Source organism: Camelus bactrianus, chromosome 27 (assembly GCF_048773025.1).
Source record: "Camelus bactrianus isolate YW-2024 breed Bactrian camel chromosome 27, ASM4877302v1, whole genome shotgun sequence".
In the NCBI taxonomy this organism is placed as follows: Eukaryota; Metazoa; Chordata; class Mammalia; order Artiodactyla; family Camelidae; genus Camelus; species Camelus bactrianus.
Window position 1 is genome coordinate 27,570,141 of NC_133565.1, and position 26,752 is coordinate 27,596,892.

At 34.8% G+C, this 26,752-nt stretch overlaps 1 protein-coding gene across 1 annotated transcript in view; it reads right to left on the bottom strand.

Moving 5' to 3' along the window:
• Positions 1-26,752, bottom strand: part of HDGFL3 (HDGF like 3) — a 59,660-nt gene that overhangs the window by 19,030 nt on the left and 13,878 nt on the right. Inside the window, exons 2-3 of the mRNA XM_074354103.1 lie at positions 5,208-5,284; positions 444-582 (exon numbers count right to left, since the gene is read on the bottom strand). Coding sequence (XP_074210204.1) covers positions 444-582; positions 5,208-5,284 — 216 coding nt within the window. The remainder of the gene's footprint in view (positions 1-443; positions 583-5,207; positions 5,285-26,752) is intronic.

Genomic DNA, 26,752 nt, shown 5'->3' on the forward strand with positions numbered 1-26,752 from the left:
CAATTAAGTTCACTGTCTTGTGTGGGTCTGGTTTGTGGTGCCACAGAACAATTACAGTAGTAACATCAAAGATCACTGATCACAGGTCACTATAACAAATACAAGAATAATGAAAAAGTTTGAAATATTGTGAGAATTACTAAAATGTGACACTAAGACATGAGGTGAGTAAATGCTGCTAAAAAAGGGTGGGGGGCTGACATACTTGTTCAATGTAGCATTGTCACAAACCTTTAATTTGTAAAAAATGCAGTATCTGTGAAGTGCAATAAAGCAAGGTATGCCTGTACATTTAATCCAAAATGCTACTGGAACCAGAAAGAATTCTGACTTCAAATGGATGGTGGGTAATTATTAGTACAAAGTATGTATAAGAAAGATTCAAAAAGGAGTTAAAACCAAAAAAATGAGATACAGCAAGTGACAATGAAGTAAAACACTACCTGGTATCCAGTAAACTTTACTCCTGGGTTATTTTCTATTTCCCATAATCCTTCATTAAATCCTTTCCGTTTGTTTGACTTTCCAAACTTGTCTTTGTATTCCTTATAAGGGAAAAGGTCTTTGGGACCTAGAAATGCACTGCAGAGATACATTAGAAAGAGAATTGACACTTTGACCTTCAGATGTAAGATATATTTAGTATCAATATCAACTCAGGTGTCAGAGAATATTTTAGTAAATCAATTAAAAGTATATATAAACTCTCCGAATTAGGCACATATCACAAGATGTTTTACACATATACTTCAAGGCATAAAAAAACGGATAGTTGGTTACCCAAGCCAGCAACCCTGAATTGTGTTACTTTGACTTTACCTTTAAATTACTAATTACTTTTTTGTTTTGAAATTTATTTTTAGTTACATAAGTAGTTTTAAAGATATCTACCCTGACCACTTAAATCATCACCTTAATATAAGACTTAACCTATGCTAATCTTGCACAGGTAAGGGTTTTGTGAGACTTATAGTAAAAACATAAACACTGTATTAAAAAATTGCTGTAACTCTATATGCCATATTAGTATATTTATTCACTATTTTTATAAATTAAGAAATTATATTAATGTTTAATGAGGCACTACACACAAAAAATTAGAAATGGCAAAGTAGATAGAATCTTATACAATTTAAACCGTGTTCTAAATTAATCATAATTGCAAAAGAAAATGAGTTAGAATATATCCTGTTGCTGGCTAATAGATCCAAGAATTCAGAACAGGATCTCAGCATTATTATCTATGATATTAACCTGGTGAATGAGATGGTGGAGGCCCACATTCTGGCTGAGACCCATTTCAAACAGAGATTCATTTAATCATTTACACAATTTTTATTGAACATCTCTAATGTGTCAGGCATTATTTCAGAGGTGCTGGGGATTCCCCAGGGAACAAAGAGATAACATCTCTGCCCTCATGGAGCATGCATTCTAGTAGCAGGGGTAGGGGTTTAGACAATTGAAAAGATAAATAAATAAATAAATAAAATACACAGTACTGTGTACTGAAAATAAATATATAAATAAAGCAGAGAAAGGGGAGAGTAAGGACTCGGGGTAGATTTTACAGTTTTAGATATACAGATCAAGAAGGAAGACTTGAAAGGTGGTGAAAGAAAGAACCCATGCAGTTATCTGGGGGAGAGCAGGGCAGACTGAAGGGAGAGCACGTACAGAAGACCGAGGTGTGAGAATGCCTCGTGTGTCTGAGACTAAGGGGCCAGTGCGGCTAGAGTGAGATGAGTGAAGAAAGAGCTGTGTGAGGTGAGGTCAGAGAGGTAACGATTGGGAGCACAGGTTATGCTGGGCCTTGGAGGCCACTATAAAGGCTTTGAGTCAGATGGGAAGCCATTAAATGGTCTGAGAAGAAAAGTGACAATTTCTGTTTTATCAGGATCACTTTGGCGCTGTGCTGAGGCATTGGATACTAGGGTAGAAGTAGGGATGGTGACTTGGACAGGGTGTAAGCAGTGCAGTTGGTGAGAGGTGCCTGGATTCTGAATTCACTCTCAGTAAAGAGATGAGGTGATTTGTTGATGGGCTGGATATGGCTTGTGACAGAGAGGGTAGAGTTGAGGTTATCTCCAAAGTTTTAGACTGAAGACTTAGAAGGGAGTTGATATTTACTGAAATGGAAAAATTTTTGAGAGAACAAAATTTGAAGGTGGAAAGCTCAATTTTGGATGTTAAATTTGAAAACTTGGTTAGACATCCAAGTGAAGATGTCAAGTAGGCAACTGGGGAGGTGATTCTGGAATTCAGGGGAAAGATCTGAGCTGGAAATATGTATCTGGAAATTATCAGCAGAGATTATCACTTAAAGCGTTGAGATGACAGGTTAACAATTTACTGTTGATTTCTGTAAATTCCATTTTCTGACGGATCTTAGTATTGATCCCTTACATTGCCCAGCTGATCAAAAACTCAAGTTGATAAAATCACCTGAGGAAGCTTTCTGACTCCAATCACCAAACCGTCCTTGATTGTTCACCTTTAACTGTTCAGCATGATTGCATTTCATTGAATCCAGAAATAGTTTACTAGGTTACTGGACATTTTAATCAAATGCCTGACAAACTGAGCATGAGAAGGAAATGTGACTCGAGTATGGTAATTTCACTTTTAGAGAAATTTGAGATGAGTAATTAGACTGTGGCTTTTGACCCTTCTCTAGCCCTTGATTCTGTATAGGAATTAATTGCGGGCTAAGCTGTCTGAGGTTCACATCAGCTACTGATGCTAACCAGAGCTTGTCTATAAGGATACTTAAGCATTAATAAGGTTAGTGATTAAACTGGCCATGTTAGCTGTTGCCAGAAAGAGGGACACTGAATGAACTATTCTAAAACAAGTTCCTTCTTTTGATAGACAATCTTGGTTTTTCTTGCATTATACATTAATTCCACAAATCAAATTCCCTCTCAATTGGCTAATTTTGCTGCACGTTTTAAACAATTTTAAAGGGCAGAAACTACTGGGGTTAAGTTATATGGAGCAAAAGAACTTGGGGCTCCAATAACCTATCTGTCTGAGCATTAGAACTGACTGAAAGACATGTTCTGAGGAAAATTCTGGTCCTGCCTAGGGGTGCTCCTTTGGCCGACACAGCTTTATTGTTAAGTGCCTCACCTTTCACATACCTTCCCCTCTTTCATTTATTTCATTGAATTAATTTTAATTCATTCAACAGCTATTTTTTTAAAACACCTACCATGGGCCAGGCACTGTGTATACAGGGCTTAGCAACATCCACACGGTCTCTGCCTTCACAGAGAGGTTGAATATAAGGTACCTGGCAGGGCATAACCTCATGTTCAGGGACACCCAATATCTAGTAAACGATCGGCTGAAACAATGTTATGACAGGTTTTCTGAAGTTCATTCTCTTCTAGATGTTTTAAAATCTACCTATGGATGATGAAACCAGCAAAAACCTCACACACGGACTGTATCCCACTGCTCCTTGGCAGAATTACTTTTACTGAATTGAGCCCTGGAATGATGCCATTGACTTCTATTAAGGATGTTATAAGAAACAGCTCTATAAAATCCTTCATACTATTCACTGGAATGATTCTGTTACATTTACTAGCAATATACCAGGTGGCGAGCTCTTTAAGGTACCTTTTTATTTTCAGTGCCTTAATGAATACCTAGAAAATGTTTACTAAGTGAATGAAAGTTACTACATAATATAAGTAAATGGTTGATTTTGGTGTACATAGTGGAAATGTGATAATCTTGTTTATTAAATCCTGCCTTGTTCCAGATATACAATCAGATATTAGAATTAGGTCCTAAAGAAAAAGTAAAATAATGGTATATACAAAAAATGGAGGTGGCAATGAGGCAAATGCAAAAATATGTATCACAGAGCCCTATGTACTTATTACTCTAGGTAAAATATTTCTAAACTTCTAGCAACTTCTTAAAGGAGAAAAACATGTTAAGTTGCATAGTCCACAAATGTCTATTAAATAAAAACAAAACAAGAAAACAAAACTAACTTCTTAAAAGAAACAGCTATTTCTCACATGAAGACAAGAAAGAAATACGTCTTAAGGACCCTCTCCTGGCTAGCTCCCTTTCAAGACCAGAATGAGGAAGATATCAGAGTGGTAGAGACAGAAAGCTAAGAAAAAGTTCATGCTTGACTCTGCTAATATTCAAATGAACAGGGATGACTCTGAGTTTGAAGACTTAGAAGATTTCATCACAGTTTTCAGCTTCCCCCCGCCATTTGCAATTCCTATTCCATTTGTGTCTTTATTGTAAATAACCATATACGTTCTTAGCAGGTCAAACTGCCTACTGTTCCCTAGTATCCATTAGCTTCTTCTTTCTTTTAATGGATTACTCCTCCCATTTTCCCCCCTCAAAAGAGCTGCCTACCTAGAGACTATTTCCCAGCTTCCCCTACAGCTAGATGTTGCCATATGACCAAGTTGTTGCTACTGGAATAAATGTAAGTGACACATTCAACTTCTATGTCATTTTCTTACCTCTTCTCTTTTTCCCTCCCCTCTACCTGGAAGATGCACAGGTGCTACTGAGCTAGTTTCTGCTTTTTTGTTTTTTCAAATAAGCAGACAAGGGCAATCCCCCAGGGACAACATAATGGAAGGATCCTGGGTCCTTAGAGCAGAGCAGACTACCCACCTTGATCTAGCTGCCTATTTCTGGATTGTTTTTCAAAAAGAAGTAAATTCCTATATTATTTGAGACATTCTATTTTCAGGTTTTTTTATTCAACAGTTTTACCTGTACTCTGACCAATTCAATTACAAAACCTTAAAAAGGTGTTATGTTTGCTTCAGAGTCCAACAAATTCAAAGAGCCTGAGAGAACATAACTTTATTCTGTGAAATATGCATGGATGAAATTTCTCTAGAAGGGAAATATACAAGAGCTATAAAAGAAATTACTGGAAATGGTATGGAGACTACCCTAGGACTTAAAAGTGTCCTAAAAGAAACTTCTGGGTGATATCCCAATATTTAAGTAGAAACAGAAATGATACTCAAAAGCAAAATAAAGGAAAAGTGTTTACAGTCAGAAACATACATTATTATCTTGTTAATTTTATATAATTGATTATAATGATTTTAACAACATATAAAATGTTGTAGATCATTTATAAATAATGTAGTCTAGCAGAATCAAATTAGAACTGTTGAAACTTTTAAGCTGTTTTGTTGACTTACGTTTCATGGGTGCCAAAAAAGAAGATAGGATACTTATTTGCTGGAGGCTTCACAGCTCCCTCTGGGAGTTCATCAATCTATTAAAGATAAAATCATGGAAAACAGCATAAACATGATATAGACATTATTCTGATAATTTATTGCCAACTTCAAAATAAAATTACTCTAATAAAAATCTCAATAGTTTTCCTTTCTTGACCCTTAAAAATTGATTCTAAAGGTCATATTTGGCACACCATATGGAGAGTAACACTGTAAACTGATTATAATGATTATGGTAATACATAATCAGGAGCCCAAACTACTCATTTCCTTAGACTCAATAGAATTATTCTTGGGAATCTGTCCTAGTGAAATAATTCAAAAGAATAACAACAACAACAAAAAGAAACAGAAAGATGCACTGAGGGGATAACAGCAAATTTTTACACACACACAAAACCAAATACACACCCTCCTCCCGAAACATAAGCATTACCAGATAGGAGAATTATGGACAAGTAACTCAAAATATTATATAGTCATTAAAAAATATCTCTTGCCTAGACTACTGTTAAGTCTCCCTACCCACTGATGCTGTAATTACCTTTTAAAATGCATATTTGATCGTGTCAAATCCTTCAATAGTTTCTCATTGCTTATAGCATTCCTAGCTGTGCATCTGAAACCTCTAGGCCTTTTAAAAAATAAAGATCTTCAGTCCTTCCCCAGACCTACTAATTCTTATGTACAGCTGAGATTGAGAACTTCTAATAGGATAAAGTTCAAATTCCTTAGCATGTATCAAGAAATGGCCCTAGACTCTCAAATCTTCAACCTTTCCTTTGAACCCCAGGCATGAAATTACAAATGCCTATAAACCATTTCCATTTACAAGTCCTACAAGCAGCTTGAGCTAAAGAAAAGGCTACACATAGAAGAGGCACATACGTAGTTTAGAGGGGAAGGAAAAGGTTCTGGTATCAGCGTCTTGAAGAAATCTGCAGGTCTTCTTAACTAACATATGGTAGTAGCCTGAGGATTACTACACCATCACAAGTTCATCTCTGAACTGAATGAACCATGTGTCACACAGCAGATGCTCTGGCGTACTGAGAAAGATGGACTTTGACTCTAGAAATCTGTAGTTAAGTCCTACTTCTGAGTTAAATTGTGATATCAAAGGTATCACTTAATGACTCACTTCTGTAAAGTGAGATAGCTGCACTAAGTAATCTTTAGGTTTCCTTCAAGTCCCGAAATTCCATGCCTTGTCTAAAACTGAATTTTCTCTGAATCTGCTTCTGTTTCCTAGCTTAAGTACTGGGATACTCTGTTACCAAGAAAGAAACCTTAATCTTTTATTATTTCTTCAAGCTCCATATTCTGTTTTTCACTGAATTCTGCCAATTTGGCTCCTGAAATGTCTCCAAATTAATCACCATTCCCATTAGTAAATTTAGTTCCCTAAAATAAGTTCTTGTGATCTTTTGAGAAGGCCATCATAGCAGCCTTTCAAAATATCTCGTCTCTAGGCTTTCCCCTGCTACCTACTATACAATTTCTGTGTGAACCTTGAATGTGTTATATTTAATACACTACCCTACAAAGACAATGTTAAACAAATAATTTCATTTTGAATAAAATTCAATTTATATTCAATTACATATGTACACACACACACATATATTACTGTGGTAAAAAATACATTAACATAAAAATTTCCATCTTAACCATTTTAAAATTTATAGTTCAGTAGTGTTAAGAATATTCAGTTATGAAACAGATCTCCAGAAAATGAATAACTATATTGTAAATGGACAAATAGAACTTAAAATGGAAATGCATGTCTATGTATGTGAGACACTGAATTGCTAGCTGACAAAACACTATCGCACCATTTTTTTTTCACTTTTGTGGGAAAACTGAAAGTGAATGGTTTTTTTTTTTTTTAAAAAAACTTCTAAAACTTTTCTTAAAAAAAAAAACACAACTTTTGGTTAAATTCTTCCTTGCTATGTTATGTAACTAACATCTACTGTAGAAGTTGCAAACTGATGGTCCTTGTGCCATTTCTGGCCTGAAGATATGTTTTGTTTGGCTCACACAGTGTTTTTTAAAAACTGAATTAGTTATCAACACTTTAAAACTGGAAGATTCAAATTAAAATCCAGATTAATAGTTTCTGTGAAAAAAAATACTGAAGACAGAGCTAGGCAACACTCAGCCTGCATTCCCAGAAGGCAACAATTAGCTGAAGATGATCAACAGCTGCCACCTTTAGATAAGGTATGTTCTCTCAAGTTGGTTACAGTCCCCACCATTCTCTAGGTAATGATGTAAACGCCTGCTTCCCTTACTTACACTGCTTGCCTGGCCCCTCTAAATATTTGAGTTCATTCCCCCTGTGATAAATATTGTCAAAAATAGTGACCTTACCATCATGCTGGTTCCCTCATAAAGGTGTTAAATAAATGTTGACATGCACTGACTATATTTTATTAAGAGTCTTGTTTTTGACTGTTCTGAAAATTCTACTTTGACAATTTTGGAATTATACCAATTGTTCAAGTGGATACAACTTCTTGAACCAATTAAAGAGTGCACCTCCCAGGCACTGTTTCTTTTGGCATCTAGAGTGAATACCAAGCAGCAACAGAACTTGATCTTCGGAGTTTCTGTTTTTCTACTGTGTCTGTTTCCCTGACTTTTATTTTCACTTTTATTTCTGGTTCTTGGCTATGTTTGGTTCTGATTCTGGTTTGCACACAGTCAATGTGTTATTTCCCACAATAGGAGGATAGAGACCTATTCTTTTTCGGATATGACAGGGCAAAGGATCAGGCACATTAGTTTTTTGGCTTGTAGAAAAATAAGTCTTGCTTCTACTGGAGAGAAGAAAAGCCCTTTAAGATCTAGATCAGTGAGCATATTTTGTGTTTCCTTTAACTTGTAGCTGAAGTTGTAGACCTGAAGCCGTAAGCTCTCAGTGTGTATATATTTGTATATATTCCTTGTGTGAGCTTGAAACATTTTCCAACTTCTGAGAAGGGTATTAACAAATTAGATATAAATTTCTTAAAATGAAAGAGCTCTTTTTAAAATTAATTTGTAGATACTAATAGACTTACAGAAATCTAATATAAAGGGATGGACGTAAGAATCCCCAGGAAGTTTAAAGTGAATGTAGAGTACTTCAAATATGGTGGCCTTTTTGTTATTGATCTTTGTTTGTCTGCTTTGCTCACTGCAGAGACACTTAAGACATGTCAGTTAGAAACTGAGGTTCTATCTCTTGGAGTCTACAACTCTACAGCCCCGTGGACTTGGGGCCTGGAGGGAGGTAGCCTAGAAAACTTGTTCTCAGAGTGTTATTCCTGGACCTTCACCATCACTGTCATGTGGGGACTCACTAGAAATGCTAGTTCTCAGTCCAGAACCCAGATAAACAGATTCAGACACTTTGGGGGTTAGGCCCTAGAATCAGTGTTTTAAACATCCAGCTGTTTTCAATACACGTTATGACATTCCATCTTCCAGCTGTGGTTCCTGTGGTTGAGCTGTCTTTGTTTCTTGTGATTAATGAAAGTCTGCTTAAATCTGCAGGATTTTTGCACTGCAATTGCAAAATTGCATCAGTGCATGTTTATTTTTCTAATACTTTCAAAAATGTATAAAATGTCCAATTTTCTTTTTATCAAAGGAGTACTACACTATATTAAATGGGGTGGCCTTTTAAGGAAAAAACTCTTCTCACAGAAACTGTTAGCTCAGAAGCATTTTCATTTAAGAATCCAAATTTAAGTAATCAAAGTGAATTCTTGAAGAAATCACACTGGTTGATAATTTTGGTTTAAAAACAACTATATGTCTTTTAACCATTATACAGTGTAATACAAGCAAATTTAAAAAATAAAATTTGAGTTTCTCATGAAGATACTAGTTTACATCTGAACTTCTGAAATCTCCTGATAAGCTAATATTATTTCTGTATAATGTTTAAGATTTAGGAAAATGTAAACTTAAATTATAATTTTGACAAACTTCTCTAAGTCAACAGTAATTATGTTCTGTGGTGTGTTATAATTTCCAAAAGTTAACTTTAAGGCCTTGGACTAATATTAAATTGAGATAAAGGATAATCTTTGCAAACTTGAATAACTTCTGAGTAAGACAGAATACTTGGTCACCAAATACAGTTCTAACATATATATGATTTAATTTTATATGTCATGTAATAGAAAGGATATGTGTATTATGTGTATCCATGAGCTTTGCTGGTTTGCTAAAATACTTCTTTCTATATGACAGAAATTTCTCAATGTCTCTGTGAAACATAAGTTAGTTACTTGGGTTAAGTAATAATTAATATGGAGACTGAGACTATACTAAGAAAAACAGTGACCCAGACGTACAACCATGTATGCAAGGTAATGAATGGCATGTGTTCTTGTTTATTAATGGGAAAAGATTAATTTTGTACTTGAAGTAAAGTATCTAGGTTGTTCCAAAATGTGAAAGAGGATAATGAAGGGCAAATCTGGATGAATATTGAAAGCCTTAGAAGGTATGTGGAAAGGGAAATTAATTTGCCTTGGATTATAACTACAAATAATAGCCTAAAATATGCAGTGAAAAATTAAAAGTTTGCCAAAGCTGGCTCAGTTTTGATGGATTTATTCATAAGATTAAAAAAGGAAAGCTTATAAATCCATTAATGTCAAATATTTATTAATACAAAACCAGAATTTGGTTTTCTGTTAAAATAACAAACTGGTCTTGGAGTATTGTCTGTTCTTAACAAGATATGGTAAAAAGGTTATTCTTCACTCTCTGAATAATCTGCACAGATATCAGATGTCATACCTCACTAGAATCTTGGACTTTGTTCTGACTCTGTCATATCCTTTAATTTTTTTGGGGGGGAGGTAATCAGGTTTATTAATTAATTAATTAATTATTTGTTTTTAATGGTGGTACTGGGGAATGCACCCAGCACCTCGTACATGCTAGGCATGCACTCTACCACTGAGCAGTAACCCCCCAACCCTTAAATTTGTTTTTAAACAAACAACAAAAATGCCTTTAAAAAGTTACAGTTCTTTAAAAAAACTGAGTTACCACCGTCTATATTAATTTAAAACATTATATTGTTACTTTAACTAAGTTGTTATTCATTATTCTCAGATACCTAAGTTCGTATCTTAATCAAGAATGAAGTCTCTGATAACTCTTGTGATGCTGGTAAGTTCAGAGTACTCATTATGAAACAGATGATTTGGTTCAGACTGTGGTATAAGACCAAAAACTCAATATTATGTACAGCCTTAACATTTGGTAAAATTGGGATGGTCCTGAATGGCCCACCTGCAAGTTCTCTTCCCCACTTTGCTCCTGTGGATAAAGTCCCCTAGTCAAAAAATCCTCCTCATCAAAGGGACTAAGTACAGTTTCTCCTTATTCCTGAGTAGCAGGTTTTCGTTCCCTGACAGCCTTGGAATTATTCAAACAAGAAAATCACATGTTCCTGTGGGAACTCCACTCTATGATACTACAAAGTCTGCCTCCCACTGCCCCGGTTGTTCACACTGTTTCTGAGTGCAACCTCCAGGTTGCCCTGTATGGCATTCAGTGTCCTCTTCCTCTGAGGAATCCTCTGTCTCACCAACAGGATGAATAGAAAGTGATTAAAATACAGATGCTAGAGGCAAGAAGTTCCACACAGTGGCTCAAGTGATTTGTGTGGTAGGTTAGCGGTTTCGTGCATTGTAGGAGTCCAGGTGGTAGTTGAGGGTGGGGTTGGGTGGAGGATGACATGTCCTAAGAGCCAGAGGGCTAGGCAAAGATAACAAGGTCTCTCCCTTGGCAATATCTCTTCTCTCAAAAATGCTTATGGTCCATTCACTCCCTTACTTTGTTCAAATTTCTGCTCAAAAAGCACATCAGAGGGCTTCCCCTTACAATCCAACTTAAAACAGCACCTCTTACCCTGTCTTTCTCTATTCTTTTATTCTGCTTTATTTTTATTCTAAGCATATTCCAGACATTAAGCTTTATTTGTTTCTTAACATTAGAAAACAAGCTTTCTGAGAGGGAAACTTGTTTTGTTCACCACAGTGACTCTAGTGCCTAAAGCAGCCCCCGATACACTGCAGATGCATAATAAATATTCCTCGAGGACCAAGGTTTCCTTACTGACTCAGGGTCTGAAGAAGCCTACATCTGCATATGGAGAGAATCAGTGCCCCTGCCTGTGATGAAGAAGAGAAAGCTACATCAAAGAACACTTTCAATAACAGATAACTATGAAAAAGTGTTCTGAGGTTATAGTGTAAAGGAGTCTCAATGCTTAAGAAAATAAGAAAGATAAGCAAACTCCTCTTTGAATATGCCAATAAGAAGGATGTAGGGGCTAGCTGACTAAGAATGTGGAGGGAAAAGGGCCATTTTACCTATGAAAGCTTATGAGGTGAGGATAAATTACAAAGGGGAAAAAAGCTAGTGATCGTGTTATAAAATTGATTCAGATAAAGAGAAGCCTACAAATGAGTCAACAAATTTACTGTAGAGGATGATCAGGGAAGCACACGATGGAATAAGGAAATAATCACAAGAGAAAAGGGAAAGAAGTTTTAAAATGGGAGTATGTTTGGCTTAATAAACAGGTAATTAATTAATCCACTTAATATTTGAAAATAACACTTTGTTAGGACCCCAAACATGATAATGAAATAACTTCCAAAATAATATGTTCAAAAATATATGCTGAAAACCAGTCCCTCATCATCTTTAAGAATATAAAAACCATCACCTGTTAGTTGTTAGAACAATTTTATATTGAAAGACATTTTGTTTGTCACTCAATGAAACTGAACAAACTCCAATTTTCATCTTTAAAAAAATTGTAATTTTGAGAGGCTACGATGCACTTAGACTGCAGGGCTTTTAACTTACTGTAGGCTCTATGTAGGGGGTAGGTCCCTCATTAGTATGTTACACTGCTGATTCTGGAGGAGGAGCAGATGTGGGGCATTGACTCAACCTCATGTATACCTGAGGAGAGCCGATCTGACAACTGGAAGAACTCAGGCTGAACAGTAAAAAGTGAGAGATTTGGTTTATGATCTTCATATAAGAGCTTCATTTATATCCACAGGTGCCTATTTTTTTTTTTAAATAACAGGAGTCACATTTTAAATTGCAATGTCCTCATCTCCATAATCCCCCAACTTTCCCTCAGTCTTCTAAGCAACTGTCCACACAGGTTTAATTTTGAACAGGTATAAAATACACTTGTCTCTAAGGTTTGTTTTAATTTTTAGTGAGGTCAAATATATAGTGGAAGATACTGATTTAAATGTACATTTAACAAGAATCTGATACATGTATATACCCATACAACCAACACCTAATCAAGTATAGAACATTAAAGTCATCTCAGAACATTTCCTCATACTCCCTACCAGTTACTTCCCATCCACCACAGGCATCCACTTCCCTGATTTCCATCATCACAGGTCAGTTTTGCCTGTTCTTGAACTTAAAATTAAAAAACAAAAATAGTAAGAAGTCTTTGGTCATTGGCTTCTTTTGCTCAATGTGTTTTTGAGATGAATGCATATTAGTAATACAGTTCTAACATTCTTTTATATTGCCAAGTAGTGTTCTACTGCATCCTTTCTCCTCTTGATGCAATAATGGGCATTTATATTATTTCCAGTTTTGGCTATTGTGAATGAAACTGCTATAAACATTCTTGTACCTTTTTTTGAATATATGCTTTCATTTTTCTTGGATAAATACTTAGGAGTAGTATAACTTGGTGATAGTGAAGTTATAGGATTAACTTTGTAAGAAACGTCCACATTGTTTTACAAAGTAGCTATACCATTTTATACTCCCTCGAGCAATATATGACAGTTTCAGTTGCTCTACATTCTAGGCAACATTTGATATGTCCAGTCTTTTTAATTTTAGCCATTCTAATAGGTGTGCAGTAGTATCTACTGTGGATATCTTTTAACATACCAAACTGTCACAATGCTCTACACATTTACCCAAGAGAGATGAACACATATGTCCACACAAAGATTTGTACAAGGATGTATATAGCAGCTTTATTCATAATAGCCAAAATCTGGAAACAGCCCATGTGTCTCTCAACATGAGAATGGCTAAACAAACTGTGGTATATTCATACATGGGAGTACTATTCTGTAATAAAAAGAATGATGTACTAATGAATACAATAGCATGGATGGTTCTCAAAAACATTATGTTAAATGACAGAAGCTATAAGAGTAATAATGGAATATTGTATAAATGAAATACTGCATGATTCCATTTATACGAAGTTCTACAAAAGAAAAAATTAATTTATGATGAAAAAATCTAAACAGTGATTACCTCTGAGGGAAGGCAGGAGTAGTGACTGACTGGGAAGAGGCATGAGAGAATTTTCTGGGGTGATGGTAATGTTTCATATCTTGATACGAGTTTGGGTTATACCGGTATATAAACTTGTCATAACTCATCAAATGGAATGTTTACGACTTACGCATTAATTGTATGTGACTTTTACCCCCAAAATGTACATAAATGTTAAATTCTCATTAACTACATGCATGCTAAAGTGTTTAGGAACGAAATATTATAATGCATGCAAATAAATTTAAAATACATTAAAAAATAAGATGAATTGGTAAATGAACAGAAATTGTTAAATGAATAGAAATGTGATAAAACAAACCTAGCAAAATGTTAACTGTAGAATCTAGGTGATGGATGTATGGTGTTCACTCTTTATTTCAACTTTTAGTATGTTTCAAAAATTTCATAATAATATTTTGGTGAAAAATAGAAGGAGAGGGGAGAGAGGATGAAGGTAGTATAAAAGTTGGTTATAACTATGTCTCTTAAAATGGAAAGTCAATAGATACTTCCAGTCAATAAATCAATATGAGAAGGAAACTGCTGTGCTTTATTATAAGCCGAGGTTGGTTTTTAAAACCGTATGTACAATTCTTTAGCTTAAACACAACTGAATTCAAAAAAAGAATTTTTTAAAACCACCAAATTGTCAATTAGAGATTGTACTTCCACTAATAATGTGAGTCCCTATATTCCTACATCTTTACTAATAATGGATAATATCTATCTTCTCTAAATTTGCTATGTGAAAAACATTTCCATTTTCTTAATTATAGATGATGTTGAACATCTTTTCATACATTAAAAAGTTATTTGTATCATGTTTTTTATAAACTGCTCTTTCACACCCAATGCCCATTTTTCTACTGGGCTGTTGTCTACTCTTGTTACTGATCAGTAAAAGTGCATTTTGTATGTCTGGCTATCATCTATCTCAGCCCTTTTCCTACCATATGTTACATGTTTTTTATCCATTTATCATTTGTCTGGGCGTCATATGCAACATTTTTGGGGAGGGAGCAGAAATTCTTAATTTTTATACATTAAAAGCTATTAATCTTTTCTTTTGTGACTTATGAGTTTGTATCGTAAAAGGTTTTTCCTATTCCAAGAGTACAAAAAAATTCTCCCATATTTTCCCTTGTATTACTTTTGTGGTTTCAATGAATTATTTTCTTAAGCTAAAAATGTGCCTAATGGTGAGTATAGGGAAAAGAGCACCCACATAAACAATTACTAGGACTAGAAATTGCTACAAACATTTAAGAAATTAATATGACTGCATATATTATAAAATTTAAGACATATGTACCACATGGCCTAACAATTCTACTCCTAGGAACAATCTACCCTACAGAAATAAGAGCATGAGTATGTAAAGATAAACCAGTATGTTCACTGAAGCTCTCCTGCCAAAGAAGAAACAACTAACACACCATCAATACAGGAATGGTTAAGTAAACTGTGATGCAGCCATACTATGGCATATCCTTAGCCAAGATCTATATGTTGACTTGGAAAGCTAGCAGTAAATCAAGGACAAGTGAAAAGAGCAAGCTGCAGAATAAAAAATGGTCATGGCATAAAACCATGCGTGCATGTGAATGCTTATGTAAGTATATGAAAACATTAGGAAGGGCACACACCAAACTATCAGTGCTAGTTCCCTTAGTGGAGTAGGAATGGTAGTGCTACAAAATTACATTTCTTCTGAAATTTAAAATAAACAAAACACTATTTTTAATAATAATAACAGTAAGCCAATAAAAATACAGATGCTTAGGGCCTGCCCCAGCAAGACTGATTTAAAAAAAAAAAATTGGAAGAATGGAGTTTTTAGTAGGTAAAGAGCAAATGGACAATTAAACTTCCAGATCACAATGTCTGTGTCTGCTGAGGACGACATTTCTTCTAAACAGTCAGCTCATCTATGAACGAATGAGATCCTTATTTGATGACCTGTTCCAACTGCAAAGGAGGTTTGGAATTAGTCTATAGCTCTAAACCTGGTTTGAATTTTTACGAAACTATTTGCAGAACGTTAGCCTTCTCTTACCCATTTTCCTAGTAGAGATTCTTAGCTGGTCTTCCTCCAGTGAAACTTCCTTAATTTTATGCAAAATTTTATACAGTACATTTTAATGGAGAGAGAATTCACTGCTTTACTCATAGCCTCCAAACCCTGCCTTCCCCATCAAAACAAATGTAAAGAAATACAATCATGTAAAAATTCAGAAACTTGTGAATCTAATTCACAGTATTTGTGCCAGTTTGGGCACATCTTTTATTTTCAGTGTCAATTCATTGGGCTTTATGTTGTCAACAAAAAAATGATATGTAATATATGCTTTTTCTCTCTAAATTCTACTTTATCTGATATAAATTATTGCTACCTCTTGCTTTATTCAAGTCTGATAAATACATCTTTCTAATTTGGGGCTAATTTTTGCCTTCTACTATTTTGTGTTAGATCTTATACCTCATTTTTAATTCTGTAAGTACTTATATTTCAAGAACACTATTAAAATAACATTTACACAATAATATTAAGACAATATTTACACAATAATATGAAGACAATATTTATCTACTTATTCTAATCTGAAACAAAGGAAGGTATTTAGTACTTTCCCTTCTCTTCTTCTCTTTCCCATTCTTTATTAATCTTTCCTCCCTCTTTTCTCTATTATGTTTTACTGTACAGTTTAATAAATTAGTTATAACTTTTCTTGTTACAGTGTGACTGCAGGCAATTACCTAGGGTAGATGCCTTCAAAGAAGTAGTAGGAAGAAAGCAAATAGCAGATAAAACAGATGTTGATATGGAACTACCTGAGTTTCAACTGAAGATTCAAGACAATAGATAATACATTCCAAAATGAGTGTGGTTTCCGTAGTGCAGTGGTTATCACGTCTGCCTGACAAAATGAGGTAACCATCACTCCAGACTTATAGAGAATGTGATCAACCCCCCCTGCAAACTTTAGCTCTAGCACAACAAAACAAGACCAAAGAAAGGTTGGAGAAGGTAAGAGAAGAGATGGAGATTATGAGTGAATTTTTGGAAAAAAGCTTCTTTTCCCTAAGTATCTTGACCTAGGGAAAGAAGTTTTAACAAGACTACTTGAAGAGCTTAAGATATGTCTTCTAGAGCTTGACAGTCACAGGAGACTGGTGTTTGACTCATGTCTGAGAAATCCTGAGAAAGAGTACAGGACTTCTTGGTTAGTTCCTCTGATGGCAGAGTGAAATGGGTGATGACTGCACTGCACTAGGACTGGCTTGCACTCCAAGAGTTTCTTGTGGTAAAGAATGCAAACCTTCCACAGAGCATTAGCTAGAGACAGTATGAAGGCTGTCTTAAATCCTATCCACGAAGGCCATCTGGAGGTGAGGTGACCACAGCAGAAAGAAGTATCAGTGCATATCCAGTGAGGGACTGGACAAGGTGAGTATTCACAAGGGATACATTGGTCTGTATCAAGAGAAGTAAAGATGAGATAATCTCAGGAATATGTGGTGGTAGGGTAGTAGGCTGCTTCTAAAATGGTTCCAAATAATCCTCATTTCCTGGTATTCATGACCTTGTATAATCCCCTCTTGAGAGTGGGCTGGATCTGGTTATTTACTTCTAATGAATGGAATATGGCAAAAGTGATGGGATGTTAAGTCTATCTTGCTGACTCCTGCCTTCTTGATTGCCTGCTCTGAAGAAGCTGGCTGCCATATCATGAGTTGCTCTATGGAGAAGCCCACAGAGCAAGAAACCCAGGGAGAGCTGTGGCCAACAGCTTATGAAGAAATAAGGCCTTCAGGCCAATAACTCATGAGAAACGAAATTCTGCCAACAACTACTGGAGGGAGCTTGGAAGCAAATCCATCCCTTAGTCAAGCCTTAAGATGACCATGATCTTGTGAGAGACATAGAGGCAGAGGGTCCAGGTAAGCCATGCCTAGATTCCTGATCCACAGAAATTGTGAAATAATAAATGTTTGTTTTAAGCCAGTAAGTTTTGAAGTAATTTGCTGTGTAGCAAAAGATAATTAATATAGGGTAGCTCTGAAGAAAGCACACATGAATTCATTAGCAAAAGAATCAGCTCTAAACAACTGTCCAGTCCAGACAGCATCAAAAACAGCTCATAACAGGTATTAACCCAATATGAACTTTCCTGCCACCTTCTCCCCTATTTCAACCCTAGAGGGCTGAAGACTGCTGGATGAGTAGTCAACATGTCAGGTTAGGTCAGAAAAATTAGTTAACCCCTCCTTCTCACTGTAGTAGGTCAACATTTAGGAGGTACAAGTTTCTTTGGAAGGGAGAAATTTTGGCTTTAAATAAATTTTGAAGTTTTAAATAATTACACAGAATTGACTCCACTAATAATTGAACTTAGTCTGCTTTTGTATTAGAACTGATTTGAGGACTTCTCATTAATAGAGAGTGATCAGAAAAGTTATAGGACCTCATCCAAGGGGATAGGAGCAATGCTAGCATCACAGAACGAGTTTGAACAGAGAGTAGAGGCAAAATAAAAGCTTCAAAAAAGCAAACTGAGGAAAGAAAGTAGTGAGAGCAGCTAAAGCACAGGGAGAAACAGCAGAAGTGGGGGGCAGGTCAACATGAGTACCATGTAATACATGAAGACAAAAGAAAATCTGCTAGGCTAGATCCAACATTTTGTAAATGGTAGTTTCCAAACCCACAGGTCTCCACAATGCTCTGAGAAGTTTGCATTATTAATGACTGTCAACACATCTGTTTCAATTTCAATTTAAAAAATCAATAAATACAACTGCAGTACTTTCTCCCCAAAACTGAACAGAATGAGGGCCTTTTTATACCTACTAAGCAAGTACGTGTAGCAATAGTAGATCAATGTGTTCATGATTCAGATATTCAGCTAGGTTTATCACTCAATTGAACACAGCTAGCTGCTTGTGGATTTGACCACTAATCTGTACTAATTTTTATTCTTACACATATTATTTAGTTTATACCCAAAACAAACTGTTGGTTAAGACAGCAAAAGGAACATGTATGTCGAAATAGAAGCTAGTGAGGAGCACAAAATGACAATAATCTTGTAAATTTAAATTTATTTCAAAACTATCTTCATTCTATTTGAAAACTGAATTTATCTGATCAATATCAAGATTCTCCATCTGAACCAGTATTGAAAGGAGAAAAAAATGGTGACAAGTATATCCCAATTTAGCATTTTATTTTAAAAACATTATTATAGTTAAGATTATCATTTTGGTGATTATCTTTTCATGTCTTTTATACATATGCACGTAATATTTTACAGAGATGGATTATGTCACAAAAACTGTTTTATCATGGTGAGCCTTTATCTTTTAAATGGGGACATGTGTTAGTTTATTGAGAGGTGAGTGAGTGGAGGTTTGCCTTTATAATTTCTCTCAGACCTACTTATCCACAGGTAATGATTACAGTCAGCCCTCTGTATCCACAGCTCCTCACCTGCTGATTTAACCAACTGTGGAATGAAAGATACTTGAGAAAAAAAATTTCAGAGAATTCCAAAAGGCGAAACTTGAATTTGCCACATACTGGTATCTGTTTATATAGCATTTACATTGTATTAGGTATTATAAATAAGCTAGAGAAGATTTAAAGTATACAGAAGGATGTGTGTAGGTTATATATAAGAGACATGGGAGTCCACAGATTTTGGGATCTGCAGGGGTCCTGGAACCAATCCTCCTGAGAAAACTGAGGGATGACTATTTATACCAAAGTATGCTCTTCTCCATGTTCATATACAAATATTTTGTACACATGCACATAAAATGAACTGTATTTCATCAGATTCTCTGCATTATTAAATGTCCTTGAAGTCAACACTGGCATAGATTTAAATCATTTATTTTTAATGACTGCATAATAATCCAGTGATTGGATAACCTATAAATTTATTATAGGTTTTATTATAATTTATTCAACTTTTCCCTGAGGGATGGGTATTTACCTTATTTTTTAGTGTTTCTGCCCATTAAAAAGGCTAAAGTAAACATACTTAAGATTTTTTTGCACTGGTGCTTTGATTTCCAGGAGTGAGACTGTTGGATCATTGATTAGAGGTATTTTTCATTTTAATAGATACTGTCAGGCTACTTTCAAAAAAGGCTGTAATAATTCACATTTCCACCAAGGTATGAAAATGACCTCCCTTCCAATCTTTGACAACATTAGGTGTTACTGCTCTTTTAAATTTGCATTTCTCTGATTAATGGCAAGGTTAAGCATCTCCTCATAGGTTTATTGGCTATTAGAATATGCCCTTCAGTGAACTGCCTATTCATATTATTTTTGCATTTCTCTACAGGATTCGGTCTTTTCACTATTCATTTGTAATATATTAACCCAATATCTGTAATTTCCATTTCAAGTAATTTCTCTATTATATAATATGTCCACTGAAACATTTTCCTTTCTTGAGTTCCGGGACACTACATTCTCCTGATTTTTTTTTTTTTTTTCCTTTTCACCATCCACTTCTTTTCAATCTCTTCATAGCTCCTCTTCTCTACCTACACTTACTCCTTTGGTGATTTCATCCAATTCCAAGGGTGTGAATGCCATTGATATGTTGATGAGTCTCATATTTCTACCCCCAAACTTCAGACCTCCCTTTTGAGTGTCAGACTCACATACTTTAGAGTCTCATAGGCATTTCAAATTTAAGAAGTTTAAAAACAAACTCTTATCTCACCTTATCTTATGGCTCAACCTGTTTATCTTTCAGTATTCTTGATGTAGGTAAATGGCATCACCATCCAACCAGCGGCTCCTATTAGAAACTTGGAAGTCATTATTGATTTACTTCTCTCTCATGCAGATATATCTCATTGAACATTAAATCCTTTCAATTATACTCTCAAGATGTATCACCAAACTCATCATTTCTTTTTACATCCACTGCTGTCCCCTCCAGTCTACTCCACCATCATCTAATGCTTAAACTTCTACAAAAACCTCCTAATCGGGCCCTTTGTGTGCACCTCCCTACTCCCCACCTCTGCCATCAACAATCAATTTGTCAAATCCTAAACATAAGTCAGACCATGTTATTCTGCTCAAAATTCTCCAATGACTTACCATATTTAAAAAAATTTCTACACTAATTGCTTAAACTATAAGACCCTACATGATTTGAATTTTGTCTACCTCCCTGAACTCATCTCCTGCCCCTTTACCCTAAGTCCCAGTGCATTCTCTATTGGCCTCATTTGCCTTCTTGCTCTTCCTTGAATATGCCAAGCTCATTCCAACTTTTACCCAAGAATTGTATGACTCCCTCCCATAGAACACTTGACTCTGCTCAAACGTCATATTTTCAGAACACCCTTCCTTGATTGTGTAGAAACACACACCCACAAAGCATCACATCATATGCCATCCTCTTTCCTTTCTTCGTCTTTTCCACAGCTCTTATGGTTATATCAAATCACAGATTGCTTTGCTTGCTTCTTATTCATCTGTCCCACTTTAAAACTTAAGCCTTATGAGGACAAAAAAAGTGTCCATTCTCATTCGCTACTAAATCCTTAGCACTCAGAACAGTGCCTGGCACATAGCAGGAATTCAATAATTTTTTTTTCCAAAATGAATAAATGTTGTTTTATTATTTTTTGATACTGATCATTGCAAAGCTAGCCTAGCCTAATTACACTGAAGGCAGTCAATATGTAGCTGTAGTTCATTCATTTTTAATTTAATGAATTTAGTATTTTTATGTCAATATACCACAATTTAATTTTCCATTCTCTGTCAAAGGACATCTGGGTTATTTCTAGTTTTTTTGCTATTATGAATCACATTGGGGTGAATATCTTGTACACATCTTCTAGTACACGTGTGAGTTTCTCTAGGATTAGAGATGTTGAGTCAGAAAGTGCGCAAAATTCAACTTCACAATATAAAGCTAAATTTTTTTCCAAAGTGGTTGACCAGTTTATACTCTTTCAGTGGTACATAAGATTTTCTGTTGATCCATATCCTCTCCAGCATATGATATTGGAAAATCTCTTAATTTTTGGCAATCCCATTGTGATCTTATAATTTGTATTTCCCTAATTACTAATCAGGTTGAGCAACTTTTTTTATATTTATAGGCCTAATGCATTTCTTCTATGAAATGCTGTTCATGCCCTTTTGCCCATTTTTCTATCTAGCTGTTTGTCTTTTACTCAATTCATTCTGCATACTAAAGCATTGTTGGCTCTCTGTGTAGCAAGCATCTTCCTTCAGGTTGTGGCTTACATTTTCAAGTTCATTAAAGAATTTTTTTTATTGAACAGAAGCACTTGATTTTAATGTACAAAAATTTATCAATCTTTCCTTCCATGGCTAGTTCTTTCTGTGTCTTGAGAGGAAATTCTTCCCTATTCCAGGGACATAATGTATTCTCTTTATATGCCCTGAAACTTTTCAAACTTTCATCTATGTTCAATGATTTTTGTATATAGTGTGAAACAGGGATCTAATTTCATATGTATACTACATAGTTAACTCATATGGATAACTAATCATGCTGGCATTGTTTAAAAATACTCTCTCTGTATTCCCCCTCCCCCACCTGCAATGCCATCCTTGTCACATAGCATGGTTGCATACATCTGTGGACGAGTTCCTGAGTAAACTTTCTGTTCTATTGGTCAATATATCTCTCCCTGAGCCAAACATTGTCTTAACTATTAATTACTATTTGAACAATTTTACATTTTGATATCTGATAGGGCATGTCCTATCATATTATTGTTCAGAGATGTCTTGTCTTGGTTATCTGCCATTCCATATACATTTTAAAGGACAACAACAAAAAGAACATAATTTAAAAGCATACACTCATTATAATAGCAACAAAAAGTATAAGATACCTAAGAATGTATCTAATAGATGTACAGATTATAAAACAATTTTTAAACATTTTAAAAAGCCCAAATAAATAAATAGACCACATCCATTGACTAGAAACCTGAATATCTTAAGATGTCAGTTCTTCCCATATTAATCCATAGATATACTTCAAATCCAATCAAAATCCCAACACAGTTATTGTGAATCTTGACAAGCTAATATACTGTTTGCTCCCTACTTCCTTTCACTTGGAAGCATACAGAATTATAAAGTTAATATAAGATATAAAGCTTTAACCAAAATATGTCTTGGAACCCAAAATGTGATGAGCCTTATCTATTTTCAATGTTAGGTCTTTTTAAAATTAAAGTCCAGAATATTTCCTTTATTGTACTTCTGAGAATTAATTTTGAACTATTTGTCCTGTCTTTCAGAGTTCATGTTATTAGCAAGCTGACCTTCTGAAATTGATGCTTAATTATCATCTCTTCCTTCATAAGTCTCTAAGCACTTTTGCTGTCTAGATACATTCTTCAAAGTCTATTTTCTATTTGATGAATTTACTGGTTCTACTTGTTATGTTAAGTGTTTGTATATTCTCTACTCTGGCCATTCTTATTTAATAGACTCACTGTTCACTTCCTAATGTTTTTCACTGAGAAAAAAAAAAAATTGAAGAACACAGATGTGATACAGTACCTTAAAGGAGAGTCTTGGACAATCATAAGGCATAGCATAAAAGGACTTTTAAAAAGCCAGTAGGAGAGCGAAGAAACAGCATAAACGCTGAAAAAAAGTAAATACTTTTTGCATACTTGCAAATTTAGGATAGTCACAATTACCCTGAAAGGCTCTGAAAACAGGGACCCCCTAGACTGCTGACATCAAACAAAAGGCAAAGTCACAGAATCAAAGTAAAAGTATGATAATCCATTAAGTGCCTCAAAAATTTAACCTCTAGCAGCATTAATAATATTCTAACAATTTAGAACCACCTGCTAAATGCATCCAGTTGTAATTTATCTAAGGATAAAGATGTGAAAATAGTTTTGTCTTTCTGCCAAAAGCACTATTCTAAAAAAAAAAGGCAAAAAACAAAACCAAAAATTTTTTATGAATATGTGTTCCTGACAGGGTTGCTAAACAAATATTTAATAATAGAAAGTAGACAGTAGGAAGAAAATACCAAAAATTCCATAGGATAGTTCTCTCAGAGATTCCCTCCTTCAGTTTACGTCTTAGGGATGAAGTTCATCACATGAAAATTTGAATAATTCTAGGTATAAAACAAAATTAAGCCATAGTTCGTCTTGAAGTCTGCCTGTTTTTGACAAATAAAGGTGGTAGCTTAGCCAAACTATCTTGTCTGCCTCATCTGTGCAAAAACTCACTTAAACATCTAAATAACCACTCACAGGCATTTTCTGAACACTGTCTCATTTTCCTTGTTCTCAACTGTACCCAACTGTCTCATATAAGGCTAGGCCTGGGAAACTTGTGACATGTCTTCAGTCTTACCTTTTCATCTTTCAATAACTTCCTCCCTTGTTCTACTCCACGTATTTGATAAGATCACAATGATCCCAGCACCTCATATTTCACTGCTCTTGCCTTCCCCACATATGCTGCACATAGATGTCCATTAAAACTCACTGTCCCAGGAGTATCTGTCAGAGTCTTGTTCTTTGTTTATTTTTAAATAAATTACAATATGCATAATAATCAATAGAGTGAAAAGGCAGTCCACACAACAGGAAAAATATTTGTAATCATGTATCTGATAAGGAGTTATTAATATTTAGGATAAAAGAACTCTTAGAACTCAATAACCAAAAAACCCCAAATAACTCAATTAAAAAATGGACAAAGGAGTTGAAGAAATATTTCTCCAAAGAAGATATACAAATGGTCAACAAAGCACATGAAACCATTCTCAACATGACTAATCACTCAAGTAATGCAAATCAAAACCACAATGAGATATCACTTCATATACATTAGGATGACTACTATTAAAAAAAAAAAACCCAGAAAACAAGTTCTGTTAAAGATATGGAAAAACTGGAACCCGTGTACACTGTTGGTGGGAATGTAAAATGGTGCAGTCTCTATGGAAAACAGTACGGTGTTTCCTAAAAAATAAAAAATAGACTTGTCATATGATCCAGCAATTCTACTTCTGGGTATACACCCAAAAGAATTAAAGGCAAGGTCTCAAAGATATAGGTGTACCCACATGTTTATAGCAGTATTATTCACAATAGCTGAACGATGGAAGCACTCCAGGTTTTCATCAATGGATAAAGAAACAAAATGTGGGATATACATACAAAAGAATATTATTCAGCCTTAAAAAGGAAGAAATTGGAAAACATGATACAATATGGTTAAACTCTGAGGACAGTATGCTAAGTGAAATAATCCAGTCATAAAAAAGACATATGCTGTATGATTCCACTTATATGAGGTACCCAGAGAAGTCAAATTCATAAGAGATAGAAAGTAAGGTGTTTGACAAAGTTTGGGGGTAGAGGAGAAACCTGAGTTATCGTTTAATGGGTACAGAGTTTCAGTTCTGCAATATGAAAAAGTTCTGAAGATGGATGATGGTGATGGTTGCAAAACAATGTGAATGAATGTACTTAATACCACTGAATTGTACACTTAAAAACAGTAAATTATGTTATGTGTATTCTAACACAATTAAAAAAAAATTACAGCCAGTACATAATTAGCTCATCCCAAGACTAGTTTAAACCCTTTTCTTATCTGAGCCTTAAATTTTCTAAATTAAATAAGAGTTTCTGTCTAATTGTCAAAATGGTTAGAGTGAATTCTGTATTTTCATTCACTTATCCCTCTCATCCTACGCAGGTGACTAACGAGGGCAATGGGTTGTACTGCAGTTCTTTCTACTAACTTGCCTCTGTTAACTCTGAGTAAGTCACTTTGTCAAAAAGATTATTAAATAAAGTATTTTAGTCTTCTCATCAATCCCCCCCAAATAACAACAACACTGGAAGTCATCTTAAATCTTATGTCTCAGATGTACTTAACTTTTCATTAAAAAGACTTCAAAATTGTCTGCAGGGAGGGAAGAAGCAATAACACAATATGTAAAGGAAGGTCCATTCAAGATGCTGTGTTATCTCTCAATAATGAGTTAAACTATACAAATCCTATGACAAATAATAAGACAGCAAATAGACAGTTTTAAAAACTACATTTCAATGACCTACAACCAAAAAAGGGCTGAAACTCAGCCTTTCTGGAAATGGAAATGCCAAGGAAAATGCCAATAAATGAAATGCTCATAAAAAATGTCTCCATCTATTCTCTTTTTCATGTTCTTTCTGAGATGGACAATTTTAGTTACTTTTTGTTCATTTAGTCTAGCTCCCTTGTTGATAGGAAAATTTTGTCATCACTTTCTACATACATCTCGCTTTTATTCTTTTCCTTTGTGCATTTATGCTTCGGTTCCTTAACCTACCTCAAGTACTCTAAAGGTAAGGACCTGTCTCACTCTTTGACATAAATTGTAGCATTTTTTTTTTCAAACAGCTCCTAGAGTAATGGAAATAAAAGCAAAAATAAAGAAATGGGACCTAATTAAACTTAAAAGCTTTTGTACAGCAAAGGAAGGCATAAACAAACAAAAAGACAACCTACAGAATGGGAGAAAATACTTGTAAATGACGCACCCAACAAGGGACTAATTCTTAAAATATATAAACAGTTCATACAGCTTAATATCAAAAAACCAAACAATCCAATCAAAAAATGGGCAGAAGACCTAAATAGACATTTCTCCAAAGAAGACATCCACATGGCCAGCAGGCACATGAAAAGATGCTCAATACTGGTAATTATTAGAGAAACGTAAATCAAAATGACAATGAGGTATCATTTTATACCAGTCAGAATGGCCATCATCAAAAAGTCTACAAGGAATACATGCTGGAGCGAGTGTGTAGAAAAGGGAACTCTCCTACACTGTTGGTGGGAATGTAAAAGAGTAAGAGTTTTGGTAAGAAAATACCAATTAGGCTGACACATCTTTGGCAAATATAATTAAATGCAAAACTTCTTTAAACTATATAAAATTAGTAGTGAAATATAACTATAGTGACTGAGACTTAAAAATTATAAGAGTGATACATATATATGTATGTATGTATGTATATATATATATATATATATATATATATATACACTAGAAGGTTTACTATATCATGAAATAGACACT